At 37.0% G+C, this 20,156-nt stretch overlaps 1 protein-coding gene across 3 annotated transcripts in view; it reads left to right on the top strand.

The window, feature by feature from the left end:
- Positions 1 to 899: 899 nt before the first annotated feature.
- NEDD1 (neural precursor cell expressed, developmentally down-regulated 1) overlaps positions 900 to 20,156 on the top strand; it is a 23,486-nt gene continuing 4,229 nt past the window's right edge. Inside the window, exons 1-10 of one of the 3 annotated variants that reach the window (XM_009882582.1) lie at positions 900 to 1,037; positions 2,955 to 3,049; positions 4,523 to 4,639; positions 5,796 to 5,936; positions 13,338 to 13,567; positions 14,580 to 14,781; positions 15,737 to 15,923; positions 18,797 to 18,928; positions 19,125 to 19,187; positions 19,612 to 19,835. In XM_009882582.1, the coding sequence (XP_009880884.1) occupies positions 902 to 1,037; positions 2,955 to 3,049; positions 4,523 to 4,639; positions 5,796 to 5,936; positions 13,338 to 13,567; positions 14,580 to 14,781; positions 15,737 to 15,923; positions 18,797 to 18,928; positions 19,125 to 19,187; positions 19,612 to 19,835 (1,527 nt within the window). In that variant the 5' untranslated portion in view covers positions 900 to 901. The remainder of the gene's footprint in view (positions 1,038 to 2,954; positions 3,050 to 4,522; positions 4,640 to 5,795; positions 5,937 to 13,337; positions 13,568 to 14,579; positions 14,782 to 15,736; positions 15,924 to 18,796; positions 18,929 to 19,124; positions 19,188 to 19,611; positions 19,836 to 20,156) is intronic. The other 2 variants (XM_009882584.1, XM_009882583.1) reach the window with 2 other exon arrangements.

Here is a 20,156-nt window from a genome sequence, read left to right as displayed (position 1 = left end):
GGTAACGGCCGAGGGAAGGCGGTTGTGGATGGACCTTGAGTTTCCTGAGTAATTTTGTCAGTGTTATGCGTCTCTCTTAAACGCCCTCGGCAGTGAGAATTAGTGGCCTAAAGCGATGTAGAAACGTCCCGGAAAGTTTTGGCTAAAGGGTGGTTGTGCTTTCAGGTGAAGGAAAAGCTTACCTTTTGAGGCCTTGGTTGTACCCAGTTTGAAATTACCCGGAGTAAAAAGCTGAGAATGAAGTTTACAAACCTGGAATGGGTTAGCCTGGCCTTAACTCTTACAACGGTGTCAGTCAAAACAAATGGCAGTACGTTATTGTTGGTGGTCTTCTTGTTTTTTAATGTTTTGTAAGCTGCGTTGAAAAGTGACTCATCGTCGCTCGTATTCTACTGTTAAAGTTTGAGTTTAAAGGATTCTCACGTCTCCTGTAGGGTGGCGAGGTGAACGCTGAAGTGAGCCCTTTAGGTCCAAGCTTCCAGCCTTCCCCTGCAACAGTCGGTTTGATTCTGGCTTGTATATCTCCATCTACTGGTGGAAAGGAGTCCTTGAGATGCTCACGCCTTCCTGTTAGGCTACTGTAAACTCTGTGGAGATATAAGCATCATTTTAGTCTCTTGATAGCATAAAGGGGATAGCTTTTCCTTTGTGAAAAGGAAAGCATACGTTTCCTGCAAGAATTCAAGTAACAAAAATGTGGAGTGTCTGCTGCTTTCAGTAGTATTTTCAGCGGAATGGTACTTAATTATGTAACTCTTGAAATAAATGTCCCAGTTATCAAGAAAACAATATTAAATTGTATCAATGAAGTTATTATTTTTGACCTGTGAAGTTGCCTGGTTTATGTTTTTACTTTTTATATGTATGTAATTTTTTTTTTTTTTCAGAAACAGGTGCAGCCATGCAAGAAAGCATACGTTTTGCTTCATCAGGAGATGATGTTAAAATATGGGATTCCTCATCTCTAACTGTGTTGGAGCAGTTCAACCCACATACACCCCCACATCCAGTCAGCTCACTGTGTTGGGCCAGCAACAGTATCCTTTGCAGTTTCAGCCATAGTTTTATGGGTGCTCTGCAAAATTTCAGCAAATTCTTTTTATTGAAGTGTCTGTAAGTCACAGGTCTGATGCAGTTTTGAGGTCTTGTGTAAAAAGATTTGTATATATTGTGAAGAAAATTTTGTGGTTCTCTGTGTTGAAGTGATTTACAAAATAAACTCACGCTGGTAAATGCTTCTGAAGAACTTTCTCTTCCTTTAGGAGGCTAACGCTTTTTTAATGGTTATGATATGCTTGGATTGCCTACCAACTGTAAAGCTTGCTCATTTGTTTCTTCAGTAGTTGATTACAATATTCTCTTTCAAGGCAGTGCTTAATTTACTGACAAGGTTGAACGAAGCAATTGCTAATGTAGTAAAATTCTATACATAGTGTAGAGAGGAAAATTGTCATGAAAGATGTCGTCGTTTGTTATTCTTGCTCAGCTTCTTGTTGGTTCTGATAGTCTTTCATAGTTTAAACTTCCCTCTTACTCTGTAGGCACTGGTTTTCTGTGCAGTGTTTGTAGCATTTACAGAGGAAGCAGAAATGTTTTGGATGTGTAGGAAAACATTCATAGGATGGTGGGGATTTATGCATGAAAATGGATCTGGCCTATTTAGACCTTTCACCTCTGTCATGGAAGCCTGTTATAGGATAATGATATGAGGTGCCAGGTTTTCGGTGAGACAGTTCATGAAAACAGTGTACTGTCAGGTGAGCAGCTTGTATGGCTGTCAGAGGAGAAGGCGGCGATGTCTGATCTTGATGTAAAAGAAGCACGGGATGCTGGCACATAACAGTTATGTCCTGCAAGTTCTGAATGTGGCTGTCCTCAAAGTCTGCAAAGAAGTGGAATCCTGAGAAAAAAGTTAAAGTATTCAGAGCACAAATGAATGTGTTAGCTGTGGAGCTTGCAGAGAAATTGAAGCATAGGTATATATGTATATATTGTATAGATATGTGCTGTTTAGTAAACTTTAGCTATAGACAGGCTGTCTTGCCATGTCTTGCTTCCCTCCCCAGTCTCCTCTTCATCTCCAAAAGTTGAAACACTGAGGTGTTTTACTTTATATGCTTTTGAATGTTTGTTAATTTGTTAGGGGTAAAGCATTTGGTTTTGTTTTGCATAATTCTGTAAGCTAAAATGATGCCTTAAAATAATGAAAGAAATAGCAAGCACTAATCTTCCTACCAGTTTTTTGGTGTTAAATCCATCCAATTAGCCTGTATTCTTAAATAACCAATTATAAAATCACAGTGGGCATTGACCTGAAGACATACAGGACATGGATCTGAATGATTACTGGATTAGTTTGGTGGTGGTGCAGAGGCAGGTTCCCTGCTCTGTAGTTCTATATTGAAGGCTTTTCTTTCAACTTTGTGGTACTTGGTGTCATTAGAGGTTCTTTTTGGATTTTTGTTTTTCTTCCCTCAGTATAGAGGGAGACAAATTAGCAAACATTCATTGCACTCGAGAAACCATATAGTGAAGTAGTTTAACATTTGCCATGAACAGGACTGTTCTTTAAATCTGCTAACAGCCACAAACATTCTTTTGAACTCAAGTGAGAGCCCCCATTTATTGCTAAGGGGATGTGGGGAAACAAAATTGTAGGCCGGATAAGCTGCATTAGCAGTAAAGAGCTCTTAAATAATATGTGCCAGATATTTCTTCTCTTCTCTCTGAAAGAAATCGATCTGTGTTGTATTGGGAAGTAGAGGCTATAGTTAATGCAAGAGCTTCTTAATGAAGGCTTGGAAAATAGCCTTATGTTTCTATTTCTAGGTCCCTTCAAGGTATAGTACTTCAGACTGTTTAACCAATCTGTCTTCTGTTCAGTAAGGGAAACCTACTGTTGCTTTTATTAATCACCAGTATATTACAATTATGGTCCATAACTTGTGACTAAGATAGATACCTAGCCACTGCCTCTGCTGCTGGTGATAAAATAGTTGTTTCAAGCTGTAAAAGCAAACCTGTTCCACTCTTTGAAATAGCTGAAGGAGTAAGTATGATCAGTGCTGTTCCCCGGTTTGGTTGGTTTGGTTTTTTTTTCCCCCCTATTCACCTTGTGTACTGTTTTTGTCACGCTTGTTCAGCATATTGGGATCAATTTAATTTTAGTATTGGTAGACTTAAGACACGTATGTTAAAACATTTCCTTGGGTATAGTTAAATACACATAAAGAGTGGGGGGAATAGTGCTTCTAAAATAGCTCTACCAGTAAGAAAATACAAATTCGGCTGATAGCTTTCTGGTAGGGAAATGTGCCTCTTGAGCCTCAGTGGGATAGCCCGAGGCAGTCAGTGGTTCAAACTTGATCTAATGCGTAGGCAATGGAACAGAGCTTAAGTTTGAACTTCACTTTCCAACTTGAATTGTTAGTATTACGCATGCCTGTGAATTGTACATAGAAAAACATGAGTCTACATACAGGTTATTCTTAGAGTGTACATGTGCTAGCTTCTGGAAATACATGAAATAGGAGAACTTCTGTTATGGTTGGGTGTTTTTTGTTTTTTTTTTTTTTCCTATTAAATGGAAGTGTGGCACTATAAACTCTTCAAAAAGCTGGACTTAGTTTTAGAAGAGTCTCTTGACATGGTTACTTGAATGACTCGTTAGTGTTCTAAACCATTCTAATTATTCTTCTTGGGTAGCTATTGTAATGCTAATTTGGACTGGAAATTTTCTGACAAAGGTGTTCAAACTGGGCTTTTAGGTTGCTGAAGCAAACACTGTCAAAGGTGGAGTGTTTGTCCTGGAGATTTCACTAAATCTGGTCTATAACTAATGCAATCATTTCCGATTTTACCATGTCAATAATTAGGTGGACTTGTTTTTTCTAATTCAAATCTCAGGAACTTAAAAGTGAATTTTCAACATGATAGAACTGAATAATAATTTGTCCTCGATGTAGGTCTATCATTAAGATTGACATTTTTTTCAAAAGCTGTACTTCAATGATTATTTTAAAAAGAATCACTTTACCGAATTATGAGGTTTGCTGCTATAATATTCTTTGTAATGTTTAGGGAATGTGAAGTATATGACTTAGGCAACTTCTTGATTTTCTTTTAAGGAGTTTTATTCTAAACTTAGCTTTTTCTTTTTTAAAACTCAGTACCTGAATAAAAGTCTACAATTGCACTTTATGGAGCTATAATTTAAAGGGAAAATGCATATTGAAGGAAAAGATACTAAAAAAAATTGAAATGGGAAAATGTGAGCAATTGAGAGTCTATTAATTATGTATTTAGATCTTAAAGTATATTAAACATATGTCCTGTCTGGACTGGACTTCAAATGCCTTTTGATGGGAAATGACTGTAGGGTACTAATACTTCTACCAGTCAGTGGGACTATTGTGTTAATGAAAATGAAAACACACATCAGTATGCTTTTAAGTAGATTTGAATAAATCCCTTAATTATCTTTAACATACTTTTTTTTTTTTTTTTTTCCTTTCTCCGTCAGGGAAAACAGACATGTGTGAGCTTGAATTCTAGTTCTTCATATATTGTGAGTGGAGGCCTTGATAACACAGTTAACATCTGGGATCTGAAATCCAGAAAGGTGTACCGTAGCCTTAAGGTAAGTTTGTCTGAGGAAGAACAGTAGCTTTTATGACTTCCAGGTTTTGTTGCCAACCGTAAAAAAAAAATATGCTTTCTATAAGTCATGTATCTGTAGGATCAAGCTCATAGGTAGGAGCTAGCACACATATGTGTCTTGTTGAGGTTTGAATTCTGTACTTGCTATAAATAGAAAATTTAATTTAACAAGCATACTTAACTCAATGTCTTCAGAGTACAATTCTATAATTATGTTTAATAATTTTCAGAATAGGGTTCTTATTTTGCAAATTTGTATTGATATTCTCTGATGGGGATTTTTTCCAAGGGCAGCATTTCAGATAATTGCTGTTTCTGATATGTCAAACAAGAAAACACTTTTGTAGTTGCAGAATGCTGTAGTAGAACTCATGTTATGCAAAACTGGGACACGGTTCTCTCCTAACTGATCTAGTATGAATTCTCTAAAACCTTGTTATGATGTACAAAACTTGGGATGGTCTAGTATATTTCCATGATGCCTTCAGTAGATGATTTGCCCTCATTTAGGACCACTGTTAAAGAGGCTATAAAACTTTAACTTTGATTTATTCTTTTTTTTCTTGGACTCTTAAAGTTACAGTTTGAAACAAAACTAGTAAGTAGCTAATACAATACTTTAAATATATTTTTCTCTTTTTTGGGCTAGAGGTACTTGATTGTCTTCCCTACGTATTCAGAAAAACACAATTGCAAATTACTATGCTGAAAAGCTATTTGGTAAATATATGTGATAATATTAAAAGTGACAGAAGGGGAAGTTGACAGTAGTACATCAGATTAACAGAAAGTGTATTCAAATATCACATGCTTCTGGAAGACTTTGCTTTAAAAATAACATTAATGACACCTGTGGCAGATATCTCTATGGTTGTCTTATTAAAATATTGTATATACAGCATCATCTTTACTAACATATTAAAACAATCAGTGGTTAAAATATAATAGCTGATCTTCAGTATCTTCTGCTGTTTTCTGGGATATTCTGTAATAACTCTTAAATAATCTTTTAAAATGTTGCAGATGGTCAGAAAAAAACGTCAAGCTGAAGTTTTTCTGCAAAAGCACAAATTAGGAAGGAATATGGTTATCCTGAATGTGTTTAACCCTCTCCCTCTAACATCCCTCACCCACAGGATCATAAAGATGAAGTCACGTGTATTACATATAATTGGAATGATTGCTACATTGCTTCTGGATCTTTAAGTGGTGAAATTATCCTACACAGTGTTACCACCAATTTATCGAGTACTCCCTTTGGTTATGGCAGCCGTCAGGTAGGCTATCTGTATTAAGTTCCATTCAGGTATGAGGCTTTAATTCATAGTATTTAGTAATTGAAAATACATACCAAGACCTTTTAAGTTTCGTTAATCTGTTTCCTTTTAATTTTTAAGAGTGCACTTACGGAAAGGAGAAAACGGACCGTTGTGTGTATTTTAGCCTTAAATAATGGTAACATTGAAATACAGATTTCTCAAGTACCTTTGCTTATATACAGGTTACAGCAAATTTTACTTTGTAGACTCTGGTTGCTCAAGAACAAACTTCTACACATTATAGAACTGAACAAAAAACCAGTTGGCTTTACAAACCAAAGCAGGATTTCAATGCGCAACTCAATGTGTATTGTTGCAAAGAACAAAGACGGTGTAGCCTGGGTTTTGACTTACCCAAAGCAATCAGATTTACAACTCAACAGAGCGGTCTCTACAGTACGGGTGAATATAAGCCTGCATTTGGAAATAACAAATTTATTGAAGCTGGAGATTGAAATTGCACAGCTGCTCAAAGAGAAAAGCGATGAGACTTTTATATTACCTACTTAGGTGTTTAGGTGAGATTTTGGATAAGTAGTTTGAAGGAAAACTGTGCAAAAGACAAACACGAAGCATGTGTACTACGTATGGGTCTTGGCGGGGTCTTCCACTGCAGTTCCTTTTTGCAGGTCCAAAACATATCAGAGAATTAGTGGGTATCATTAGGGGAATTCCCTTGTTATAAGGGCATCTGCAGTAGTAAATAAGTTATGTTCTCCCATCAGAAGTTGCCGTGTGTGTTCTTAATGTGAATGTTGTCTTAGGCACTGACAAGTGTTTGTGTTCTAGGCATTCTTTTATTTTTTTACTGAGTCATTTTTACTGAGGTAGAAGCTGCCTAGGGGATGCAGAACTGTTACTTTGGCCCTAAACCTGACCTTTAATGTTGCAGGGAATTCTGAAGTTGTGACTTAATCATTTTCTGTTACTGCAACATCTTTTTCAGTTCTAGATTGCAGATACTGTGAAGTTAAATTTTTCTCCTGTCTAGCATGAACAATATTACTTGATGAAGAATCTTAAGACTTGTGGTATACTTCCTGTTGAAAAATCTCTGTTAAATTCAAACTATCTCTGCTCTTAGGTGCTGCAGTGTCTTTGATCCATCACCATAGTCTCAGACTTATATTGAAGCAAAATTGTACTTCATATTTGGTTTGATCTTAAAAATCCATCTATATAGTCAGCTCATTTTTTCTGATTTGATTGTTATGATCTTATGAAAAACCTGGATATGAGGCAGGAACTACAGGGATATCCATGGCTGGATTGCACAGCCAAGGTGAATATCCAGAGTGGGGACTATGTTGCTAGTTAATTGGAAAATGAAAAAATTCTTACGAGAATGATTTGCATCAACCTATTTGATATATTCAATGTTTTCCACCAAAAAGAGATTAGGAATAAGCAATGCAGTGAATAACTATTTTGGCAGATGAAATCAAGAGGCCTACTTTAAAGCTGAGTGACCTTTGAGATGGATAAAGATATTTGAAGTGTTAAATCAAAGTAATTGCAAGCACAGAGCGACTGTTCACTTTCTAAAGGGTCTATAATGTTTTCTAAAGGGGGGTAGTTATTTGATTGCAGCCTTAATTTAAAATGGAATCAAGCTATAATCGTGTAATGGGATGGCTACTTGGATGTTCCAGTTTATCAGCTTATATCCTAAAAATGATCTTTGCTGTTACGTGCAAAAATAGCTCTATTTTTGGTATTGGGTTTTAATTGGTACTTGTTGAGAATTGCAGGATTAATTGTGCGGTGAAGCAAATATCTGAAGACTTGTGTAATTCTGTTAAATTTAAGAAGCCTTTACTCGATTTATAGTTCAGTTTTCTAACAGTAAGCTTGAATAGATACACGCTGCTTGATCCTGGCACTAGCTGTCTGGCTTAGTAAGGGTCACCACTCCCCAGTAACTTTGTTTACAGTTGGGGAATGTGAGGTCAAACTAACCTTATAAAATTTAGCTTGTCTGTGTTTGATTCAGCATGATGGAATGTGGTTTCCTTGCCAGTTAATTTCTGATATTGTATGGACTCTACAAGTAGTAGAACAGCCCAAGGTTGCAGTGCTTTCTGTGACTTCAAACAATTTTCTTTTCATGTGAGTTTTGGCCTATATTCTATTAATTGCTTTTGATTTAGAAACACCTTTGTACTTTATTAGAGTTGAGTTCTTGCACAGAGTTGTTTGCAGATCCCATAATTTGTCTTTGCTGTTGGTATTCATTTAGACTACCAGATTCTTATCTGCTTGCTTTTGTGAGGATGAATTAAGGTTTGTTTCGAAACATACTGTTTGTTCAAGTCTTCACTGCCTGGTGCTGTTCTCCTAGCAACAGGATTTAGTTTAGTTGTTTGAACAGCTGGCTGATTTGTAAAGAAGTGTGATGAGTTCTGGTCACTCTGTATAGTGAAATAACTTTAAAAGCTGAAGTCTGTCAACTGTTTTTACATGTGCCTTCTCAGTTATAAAGCTCACTAAAGTATGAAAGAGATTAAGAAACTGTACTATCTTTAAATAAGGTAATTGGTGATGCTAGACTACTTTTGGTTTAGTTTTGGGCTTTTTACTTGTTTTCCAGCGGTAGAAATACCTTAAGTGTAACAAGTCCTTCTTAGCAATGGACCAACCATTTTCTGAAGCACGCTGTTCTTTGTTTGGCTGTCTTTCTGTGAAGCTTAAAAATAAAAAGTACTTTTATTTTCTACAGAAAATGTACTCCAATCACAGCTAAGGCAAAAAGATGCATATGGCTTTTTGTGCTACATTGACTGGTAAAATGTTCAAAAGAGGACTTCATTTTCTCTTTGTGGGTTCAGCACCTTGTTCTAAACGTGTTTCTGGTAGTTCTGCATGTGCAGAATTTCCAGAGAACATCAGGAGTTCTACTTACTAAGATGCAGTGAAACTTGCCTTTTTTTTTCTTTTTTTTTTTTTCCCCCCAGTCTTGACAGGTTAGTTCCAAAACATGTCTCTTTCCAAATAATTGTATCGTTCCTAATAATCTTGAAATGATTTTAGTATTAGTGACTAAAATCATTAGAAAAAGATGACCCCTTCCCACTTCCATTTAGACATTTACTTAAGCGTATTTGAGTTTGCCCTAGTGAACAGCTATGCTGACTTAAAATAAAGCAGGTCTCTTAAATATCCCCCTAGATCCAATTCAGATAAGATACTTAGGCTTGCCAAGCCAGGTTTTTCCCAATGAAACATGTCCCACACCTTTGCAATTTGAGTCTATGGATGAAATTGTAACCTGTAAAAGTTCTTGGGTTTCTTTTCAGAACCGTGCCAATGTTTAACTTGTCTCCCATATCCTTAGCTGTTTTTTCTCTTTTAACTAATAAACCTTGCAGTGAAACCGTATGGATTGTGTGCCCTTTTTAGGCTTGGGTTTCCTATTGCTGGCAGTACAAAGGCCAAGGAACTAACTATTGGGGCTATTTTCACCTAGGCTGAGTTGGAGGCCCTGGTGTTCCAAGTCCAAGTAACAGAACTCTTGTTTCTAATTTCTAACTTTAAAAAAAAAAAAAAAAAAAAAAAAAGGGACAGGAGATGACAAATGAGTTCAGCCTCTTTGGGGAAAAACTTGACTAGGAGTGTACTGAAGTTCTATGTGACTTCATCATGCCATGTAAAAATCAACATTTTTTTTTAAAGACTATTTGCTGGGTGAAGACTGTGACTATGTGTTAGTTTCTTGTCACTAAGATAGACAAAACCATTATAAAGTATAAGAAATAAGATAAAGAAACATGTATTGAAATCAAAAATAGACGGTAGAATTTGATCTAGAATAGTATGTGTTGACAGCTCAAAAGTAGTTTACGTAATTGGGATTGGCAGAGGTACAGAGGGGTTAGAAGTAGGTAAGTCTGGTAAAGAGAAAAGAAAGGAACTGAAGAAAATAGACTCTGGTTAAATAACACCATAAAAGGATAACAATTAAACAATAAAGTTAAATTCAGTTACATTTTCTCTGAACACGCAGTTGATTATGATGATTTTTGATTTTAGCATCCTTGGAATCCATGTAATCAGAGGGAGAAGGTTGGAAAAGTAACTTGAGAATTACAGCAAAAGGAATATTATAAAGGAGATAAGTCTCTTCCAGTTAGTTAAAACCAAAACCTATGGCTAGCATCAGGTTATCCTCGATCTGTCTCGTGTGGTGGGTGGGGAGGGGTCCCTTTTACCTTTTTCAGAACTTCTGTATCAAACGCTTTGATACATATGGTGTAGGACTAAATATCTCAAAAACCTGATCAAGTGTAATAGTTCATCTCTTCCTGTACAAGCAGTCCCATTCCTTTGCAGCACTGAGTCACAAAAAAAGATATTTTTCTGTGTATATTTGTCAGCTTTCATAGTGGCTGTATGTGTGTTCTAACTTCACTCCAGCGAACTCTGGATAGCATGTTGGTTTTTTGTTTGCTGTGTCATAAAATTTATCTAGAGTTGAGTCAATATTTTAAAGATAAAGACGGAACACTATTTCATGAAGCCTATTATTCTAAAATGCAGTTTCTGATTTGCTCTTTGGTTATGGAAGGGGTGGGAAATGAGGAAAACGTAGCTAAGGATTATTTTAAGTGATGTAGTTTGACCACCTGCATCTTGATGCATTCCTGTATGAGGCTTGGTTGTCTGCTTTTTCTGACTGTGCTGAGCTTAAAGCTGTGGGGTTTTTTTACCCAGATATTTCTCAGATAAAGTTCTTTGGGTTTGGGTTTTGTTGGTTTTTTTTTTTTTGAAAACTTCAAGTTAAGTGACTCATTTCTGGGAGGAGAAATGTTTTGGTTTTGTCTTGTCAAGCAGCCTTTCAGAAACAAGGTGCTTTCATGCCTTCAGCTGCCTGGGCAAGAGTTTGAAACTTGGACATGTAACATACTGTCAGGGATGCCGATGTGATGCATTTGACTGTCTCGTAAAAGCGCGCACAAATTTAAGCGCCTCTGTTCCTTGAGACCGATCTAGCAATTGCATTGTTACAACTGAAGTTTGTTGCTAACCTAATTCAGTGAAAGTGAGGAGGGAATAGGAGCTTCCTTCATCAGCAACCTGAAATTAAACTCTTAAAGTTGCTCTGAGGAAACACCACGACTTCAATGCGAAGTGGGGAACAGAGGTAATATGGGCAAAGTACGTATAGGAAGGAAAGTGGAGAACTTGCCCTGGGCCTGTGAGATTAGGAGGAAAAATGAGAAAAGGAAACGGGAAACTTAGTAGGACAGCAAGGGAGGTTTGAGGAGAGCTAGGAGAAAGTAATCTTGGTAGTCAGGAGGACAGAGGAGGGAGAAAATGGAGCATGAGCAGATGGGCAGTAAGGAAGGTATGCGGACGTGAAGAATGGAGACCCCTGTGAGGGACAGGCACGTTTCCCTGTAGCTCATGTATATGATTGAAGCTGTTAGTCCCGAGTCTCTCAATACTTCTTTCTTTATTGTAAATAAACTGAAAAAACGCTGTAAAAATGTCTCCATGTCCAGTAGAGGACCATATTAATTATTAACAGTCATCTTCTGTCCTATTTGAGTATGCAGTTGAGGGTGCCATTTCTTTGTGGAGCAATTGGGCTTCCAGTGAGACATGCAATACAAATGCTGGAAATCATGTTGGAGGCATATGAACTAATGCATATCTCCATTAAAAAGAAGGTAAAGAGAAAAATGAGATAAAATCCAGTACAGTTCATTGCAATCTGGTCTATACTAGAATAATATAATAGCTTTTTGAGAGCATTTTCAGACAAATAAAACATAATGGCTCTCATCTGTCTGGGCTTGAGTAAAGCACTTGATTTGGTGCCTTGTGAGAAAATATTAGAGAGGATAGAGGTTAGAAAGGAATTGAGGATGGGTAAGAAACTGGCTACCTACTGTCTTCTTTCTGATAGTATTGAAAGAAAATACTGGTTTGGGTTATCAGTAGCTAATCTTGTTTAGTATTTTCAGTAACAGTTATGACATGAGAAGTAGACCTATGATGAGACACGGTTGGAATGTATTGCCCATAAAAGAGGATTGTGTCAGTATCCAAAAAAGATTGAAATAATAGACATGGGAATAACTATGACAGTATAGAAATCAAGGTACCAGACTTAGGTCACAACAGAGGCTTTTCTTTTTACAGTAGGATTTGAAAATTCCCAAGGGAAAGAAGGACTTGGACTTCTTGATCATAAAATGGCAACGACCAACCAAAATAGATTGGATCACAAAAAAGAAAATGCGATCTAGGATATGTCAGCATGAGTATTTACAGTACAAAACAGAGGAGGCGTTACTGTCTTAGCAAAGGCTGTAGCAGAATGTTTTGAGGCTCATACAAGATTTAGGTTGTCCGTGTTCAATAACGATTCAAACTGACAGAGCGGCAAAGAAAGTGTGATGGCACTGAAAAACCAGTCTTAGGAGACTGAGTCTCACTTATTGTTTATAGCAAAATAAAACCTGAAAGACGGTGAGGTGGGTGTGTATTGAAACAAGGAAAAGCAGCACTGGGGAGTGAGGAAACAATTTGAGTGTAAGGGTGTTATTGTCACAGGAGTGAATTGGTGCAAATGGCTCATATAAAATAAAATTAATCTGGAGATCGAGTATTGTCATTTAGTATTAGAGCAGTGAGGTTCTGAAACATCCTCTGAAGAAATATGATGGGAACAAAATACTCAGTTGCTTCTGACAGGCAAGTTAAGTTACTGTATTACATGCTTCTGCGATAACAAGGCTGCAAGTGATAAACTAGGCGTATTATCCTCTTCTGTGGCCCTAGCTTACAGGGTGAAGTCTGTTCTTCTGCAGGACCTACGTACTTGCATAACTGTGGAGTCTGCGTGTCTTACCAAATCGGCTTATATCCAAGTACTTCAAATCAGTGGAGGGGATTTCAGTTTAACATTCTTGGCAGGAGACCAATCAATGAAATAATGTAGCTTTTCACTCCTTTATTTTTAGCTGTGGTGTGGTGTGTGATGGTTTGTGGTGGTGTGTGGTTTGTTTTTTTTTTATTTTTAGTGCGTGCAATGGCATGGTAACTGGCTGAAAAAATCAAGAAACTTTTCTAGACGTTTTCTTTTTTTCCTATCCTTCATTTTGCTAATCAGCTCGTATGGTACCCCATACTGGTATACACAAAAAAAAGTCTGGCCCCCGACAGCAAAAATGGCATTGTAATGCAAAATGAACATTTTTGCTTTGTATTTTTTAGAGTGGTGAGCCTTTGTAAACTACTATAACTTAATGTAGCATCTGTATTCCTAATGTGTTTGTGTGTTTATAAAATAATTTAATAGTCTAATAGCGTTTAATAGTCATATTACAATTCATTTTTATGTCTTTTTTACAGCCTATTCGACACTTGAAGTATTCATCCTTTAAGAAATCCTTGCTAGGCAGTGTTTCTGACAGTGGAAATGTAACTCTGTGGGATGTAAATAGCCAGAGCCCATATCATAATTTTGAAAATACTCATAAAGCACCAGCTTCGGAAATCTGCTTTTCTCCAGTCAATAAGCTGCTGCTTGTAACTGTAGGTTTGGATAAAAGAATTATTCTCTATGACACTTCAAGTAAAAAGTGAGTATATTAAAGACCTGTGATTTTGTAGGATCCTTATTGGGTTTTTATAAACTGAAAAAGCGTGCCTAACTATGACATGAAATACTTAATTTAGACCCAGTTCAGAACGGCTGAAGTGGTTGATATACCGCTACTGGAGAATGTCCCCCATAGTCCATTTTGCTTTTTTATTTAAAAAATCCCGACCACAACAATAAAAAAACCCCAAGGCATGTGGGGACTAATTGAGGCGCTACGTATGAGCGACCGCTCCCAAGTGTTTGCGTATGGGCTTTTCTTGTCGATACAGAGCATTTGGCTTCTATGAGGGGCACTACAGCCTGTGAGGACCTGCAGCCACCTGAGCTCAGCATACCTGCTTTTCTAGTTTAAGACACAAGACATAACTGCGGTGCACAGAGTTGCTGAGATGGGGAGCCTTAAATATGGGAGAATATTGGTCGAAAAAGCAGGAAGTGTGGGGCATAGGTGATGGGGCTGTGTAGTAAGGGGGTAAGACGGCGAGTGGGGTGATGGGACTGTGGTTCTGGGGTGTGTTGTGCTTTCCCTCTGGCTGAATAAAAGCAGGAGTCTGGCGCTGGTTTGGAGGAGTGTAGTAGAAGGATGCAAACTAGGACCTGAAGTTCTTCCTAGATTTATGGGAAGGTTAGAGTTGATAGGCTTGGGAAGTTAGAGGGTGTATGTGGTATGATTGCTGCTGGAAATGGTGATACCAGTAAATAATGTTGGTGTCAAAATTGCTGTTATGAAGGCAATTTGATCGTGGCCTGTTGAAATCTTTTGGGCCGTATGCAGTCTTTAATATGTTAAGCGTGAACACTTAGGTATAAGCCTAATCTGTTGTTCTGTGAGATATTTCACTGAATCTGCTTGGCACTGGGGAAGTGGAACTACTGACCTGTAGCTGAATTATGAAAGCTTTTATAGTTTTTTTTAGATGGTATATTTTGAAAAGTCTAACTTTTGAACTCTAAAAGCTTCTTTATCCTGTCCTTTCTCCTGTTTGAAGGTTACTGACAACAATAGTAGCTGATTTTCCTCTGACAACAGTAGACTTCATGCCTGATGGTACTACTTTGGCTATAGGATGTTCCCGGGGAAAAATCTGCCAGTATGACTTAAGACAACTGACATCACCAGTGAAAACAGTTACAGCTCACAAAGGCTGTGTGAAATGCATACGTCTTCAGTCCAGTAGCACTTTTTCCAAGGTAAAAAAGCTTTCTGTTTTATTGCTCAAATTGCAGATTAATGAAAGCAAAGCGTAAGTTCAAGTTCTAAAAAAATGTTAGCATTCAATTTCTAAGCATTATAGATGCCAACAAAAGTGGTTCATAGCAACACAGAAATTATAAACTGCTCCGCCGTAAGTGCCATTTCAGGGGGTTTTAATGTGGAATTGCCCCCACTCCTAGCCTCAGTGCAGAAATGATTGAAACTTAAGTATTAAATTTCCTGGTGTGGATATGCTGCCATTACAGATCAGTTTGTGGTGTGGCACCTTATGTTCATTTGTAGGCAGCAGCAGCAAGGTCTGTAATGACGAACACACACAGCTGCCCATCTTGAGGTATTTTGCATGGTCTTATATATGGTCTTTTGCAGGCACATATAAACATTGGAAAAGTTGATTAAATAATAGAGAAGGCTTACGAGGTTCTTCCAAGACTGAATTAGGCTCTACTGTATCCAGAAGCCCTACATGTCCATTCAGTGGAGACAGAGGGAAGCTTTGAAGTGGATTCTTTTTCACTCTGAGACTTTCCTCCTCTTCTAGCACACTTGCTGCTGGTGGTTGACTGTTCCTTTGCAATTTGGAGTCCCTAATAATGTAACCTCTTATTTTTCCTATGGCTAAGCCTAGGATCAGAATTGGCTCGTGCCAGGTCACTCCGTTGTTACCTTAAGTTCTGTTGCTATTCTTTTGCAGGTCCATACAAATATATATGTATTCATATAATAGTACAAATGTTTTCCATGTTCTTTGAAGTTGCATTTTTTTTTATATTTGTAAAGACATATCTCCTAGGCAACCTTTGCAACTTAAACTGATTTTTTTTTTTATTATTTTTTAGTATTTTGAAGCAGAAAGAATACTGGCTTATATTTTTACTATTATCTGAAAGAATTAAAGCTTCTTTTGATTTCTTCTATTTTTATCTTCAGTCTAACCTTACAGGTTCTTCAAATAAACCTGTATCCAAAAGAGTAGAAGTCAAAGCTGGTAGTAATCTTGGAGGATTTCAAAATACTGGCATCAAAAACATTGCCTCTCAAGCATCAGCAACAGTTGCATCTCATCTGACATTGCCAAATGAGAATAAGGGAGGAGAGGTTCTTCAGGAGAAAACAGGTAGTGTATTCTTCCTACTCTTATAATCATATTTGGCACAATGTAGAAGATGAAAGGAATATTTCATGTCTTGAGCATTACAGTATAAAAATTTCACTGAGGGAAGGGCATTTGTTTGGAAGAACTGTGTGTATGTGCGTGCACATCTGCAACTTCTTTTCCCTGCCCTACTGCATTAGACATACTATGAGACTGTGGGAAGTGAATTAGGTCCTACTACAAGCTGTAGACACATGGAGGCTAAAATTTTGGACTTCAAGTAAAAGTTACCTTTAAACTTTAAAGGAGAAAACTCCGTGGTGATACTGTGGGGGCTGTCTCTTGCATTCTGACCTGTGGATTATCCTTATACACATAGTTTATTTTCTGACGCAGTGTCTGTATGGAATGCAGAGTTAATGGTTTGTAATTCTGTTAATAAACAGGAGTAACAGACCTCATCTAAAAAAACAACCAAACAAAACACAAAAAAAACCCCCTAGTCCAAAAACCCAAGTGAGAACTGAACTGTATTTTTGTGTGAGGCATGATTCCAACATCACATGGTAGGAATGATGTTAAATATAGTTGCAAGTATGATTAGTTGTATAACTGTACTTGCTATTTATGTTTCTGAAATTAACAAGTTCTTTATAATAATTCTGAGCATTATTCTAAAATTCTGCCACTGTGTGAAATGTACTCTTAATTTTATCTAATTCAAGAGTACTGAAAATTCGGTCAAATCAGTAACATTGTTAGTTTGATTCTTGAAAAAAAAAATCCTCAAGTCATTTTAATGCAACAACACTTCTTCCCTCCCTTTTTAAAGAGGGAGAAATACATTTAGCAACAGTAATTAGGCAATAAGCCACTGCAGTCCATAGGGATGTTTAGTAATGACCTCCCTTGGGTATTCAGTGAAGTACAAGGTGAAGCAGAATGCTTCCTATGTATGCAGAAAGTGTTGCTAATCAACATTACTGAATGGTGTGGAAAATTTTATTTCAGTTAAAATATGTGATTTATTATCTTTATTTGAAGATGTAATGGCTGTTACCCCTTAAACAGGAGCATGCATAATAAATAAATGTTTTAAGAAAATAAAGTCTTACCAAGTAAAACAAATATTTTTCATTAAACTAAGCGTTCACTTTAGAAGTAAAGACCTCTGTATACTTCAGAAGATACAGTCTTTAAACTTAGAAATGGGAATGGATGAGGGACCACAGTCTTCATTTGTTCTGTGAAAACTCTTCTAGACCCTGATTATGGGGCTTAACTTTGGAGAAATAAGGGGCATTCAGTAAAGTGATCTGATAGCATATTTAAAACAACAAAACATCTGTTCATACAGCTTATAAATGGGCTGGGGCTTTTTGTCACAGGTATTTTCAAGTACAAAAGTATAAATGAAGTCAGAGTGTGATGAGAAGTTTGGGCGTACTTTGAGCTGCCTTCCCATAAACTTCTTTTTAACAGCCATCCTCTGGTTTAGGTACTTGCTACATTTAGATTACTGGCAATGGTTAAAATATGCAAAAGACATTTTGCTCTATTTTATATTATGCTTCTTCCATGTAGATCCTCTGTAGATTCTGGCACACGTTGATACTGCACTTCTAGTTTGACTCAGTATGACAAGTATTTACTTAGTTAACAAGCAGTGCAATGCTATGTATGTGTCACAACTGACACATTGGAAGGAGTGGAAAATGTGATATATTAATACATTTAAAAGTGAAATCTTAAACCTGACTCAGGTTCCAGTTTATGTAAATACTTGGACGTGATCAATTGTAGTCATCCACACTCTCACATTTGGATCACTTGAAGTAACCCCACGTAGAGAAGTAGTTACAGGTTTTATGAACGGTGGTTTGTTTTGTTTGTTTGGTTTTTTTTTTAAATTAAAGCAGGTACAAACTAAAGCTTTTGTATGTACAGGTGATTTATTTATAGGAGATTTATTTATGTATTGCAGAGCACTAATGCTCTTTGCCTAGGTCTTAACTTATACAAACAAAACCTATGCACTTTTAGAGTTAGGAGTTCAGTGAGGGAAGAATAGCGGCTTGCTTACAGTCCTGGTCTGGTTTTCAAATATACTAAATTGTGAAAGTTATTTAGGTGGTTATCTTAGCAGTTCAATTCACCTTTTCCATGCATTCTTCATCTAAAAACAGTAGTTTGAATAATTACTGGGGTTTTTTTGAAGTTAAGATGCACTTCCATTCTTCCAACAACTGTCCCTGCTACCATGCATAAAAAAAGCTAACTTTTTTCTCCTGGATCGAGTCAGGGATGAGGCTTGAGGGTGGAGTGGGGAGAGGTCTAGGAGCAAGTTTTTCGTCTGCAACTGTTACCCCACTCTGATTTCTTAATAGAAATAAGCAGTGAATATCCTAACATCAGGTAAGCTTTAAAGTAGATGTTTCATAGAATTTTCCTTAGAATGCTTAATGGCCCCAGTGAAGCAGATTTATCTTCTTGCAGAATAGATTTAAATGTTGATCATCTGAATGTGGTTACTTTCTTAGCAGAAGGTGTGTTCACTAGTTTTCATTTCCCCTAATACACCATAAGTACATGATAGATGCAGCAAAGATTTATTTGAAAATGAGTGCATTCTCCAGTATGACGACTCTGCTTTTTAAAAAGAGGAAAGGAATCCAACTGTATCTTACTTTTGTTAATAAGCATCTTAGCATTTAGTTATATTCACCTGCATTGACAGCCCAAACGAGGAAGTTAAAGTTGACTGGAATCTGTAGAAGGTTCTAAAGTGTTTGCTGGACTTACCAGGCATCATGCTTGCTGTGAGATTGTTTAGGGATAACATATGTTGTTTTGGAAAACGTCAATTACTAACTGAATGTTACTGTCCTTTTAAGGCTTTCCCCATAGTTGCAGCTTGGATGTGATTCCATCTAAAGAAACGGATCACGGGAAAAGTGCCGATTTAAAGAATTTTGATGATTTGGGTCGAAGTAGTTTAGGAGATGTGTTTTCTCCAGTCAGAGATGGTAAGCTGCTAATACTAAAATTTGTAAAGCATCGTTTGTCTGCATATAGCATGACATTTTGACATTTGTATGCTACTGACCACTGTACCTACTTGGTATTTTGATTTGTCTTTGATTATGATCTCAGTGCAATGATATGAATATTGATGTAGATTTCATTTAATAAACAATTTGTTTATGTTCGTGTACTTTGTAGATATTATCGCAAGTAAAGCAAATGAAGATCCTCAAGGAAAAAGAGATGGTAAATACACTTTGAGTATATTTTTCTTTGTCAGTGGTGGGCCTTTGGAGGCCTACGCTGGTTCTTACGTGCTAATTTTAGTGTAATGAAAGCAGACACTGAAACAAACGAACTTTTATGGAAATTGTCTAACACGTTGAAGTGTTAAGACACAACATGGTAACAGGAAATCAGAGTATGGTCCTAAAGTGATTTTGTTTTTCCTTTATGCAATTTATAGTGATATATGGAGGCTTTTCATGCTTTATTACTTTCATAAGGACAGTGACAGCGTAAGTTGGATTTAAGGGTTTAGTTTTTGTGGATTGCATTTTTGGGTGATTTTTTGTTTGTTTGTTTATTTGTTTTGTGTGGGTATGCAGGCATTTTACTTGTGGGTTTGATTTGGGGGGTGTGTGTTTGTTGACCTGTGTGCTTCACCCTTCCATTTCCTTTTTAGGTCCAGATTTTCAGTCGTACCTTTTGGGTTTGGATTTTCTCCCACAGCTCACCACTGCCTTACCAGTGAAAAGAAACCCAGTGGGCAGTAGTGCACAAGGGATGCAGTCTAGCCCATTGCATGTGCTTCTGGGATCTCCAGTTAAAGAAGAGGAAGAACATCCAGAGACTGATGCTAAGAAAATAAATCTTGGAAAACAAGAACCTAAAGAAGTCCTAAAGCAGGTATGCTATACTAATTCTTGTTAGGAGTGGTCTTTTTAAAATCTTGGCAGAATACTACTACTTGAAGGAAAAATCCTTAATATCATCCCAGCGAGTCTTATTTTGCAGCTCTGTTCACACTGTTGGCACAAATCTGTAAAATGTTGTTCAGTTTAAGCGTGTTGGCCTTCAGCAATGCAAGATAAACGTATGTTTCTCTTTAAATAAGTCATAATTAGGTCACAAAAGTTCACATGAAATAAAACTGGACTAGCCTGAAGAATATCTTGATTTTTCTAGAAAATCAAGAATAATAATTAGTTGGTTGCACCAGTATGAATG

This window comes from Charadrius vociferus, unplaced genomic scaffold (genome assembly GCF_000708025.1).
Source record: "Charadrius vociferus isolate BGI_N301 unplaced genomic scaffold, ASM70802v2 scaffold72, whole genome shotgun sequence".
Lineage (NCBI taxonomy): Eukaryota > Metazoa > Chordata > Aves > Charadriiformes > Charadriidae > Charadrius > Charadrius vociferus.
Note: the sequence above shows the minus strand (reverse complement) of the source record. Positions and strands in the feature narration are given on the sequence as shown.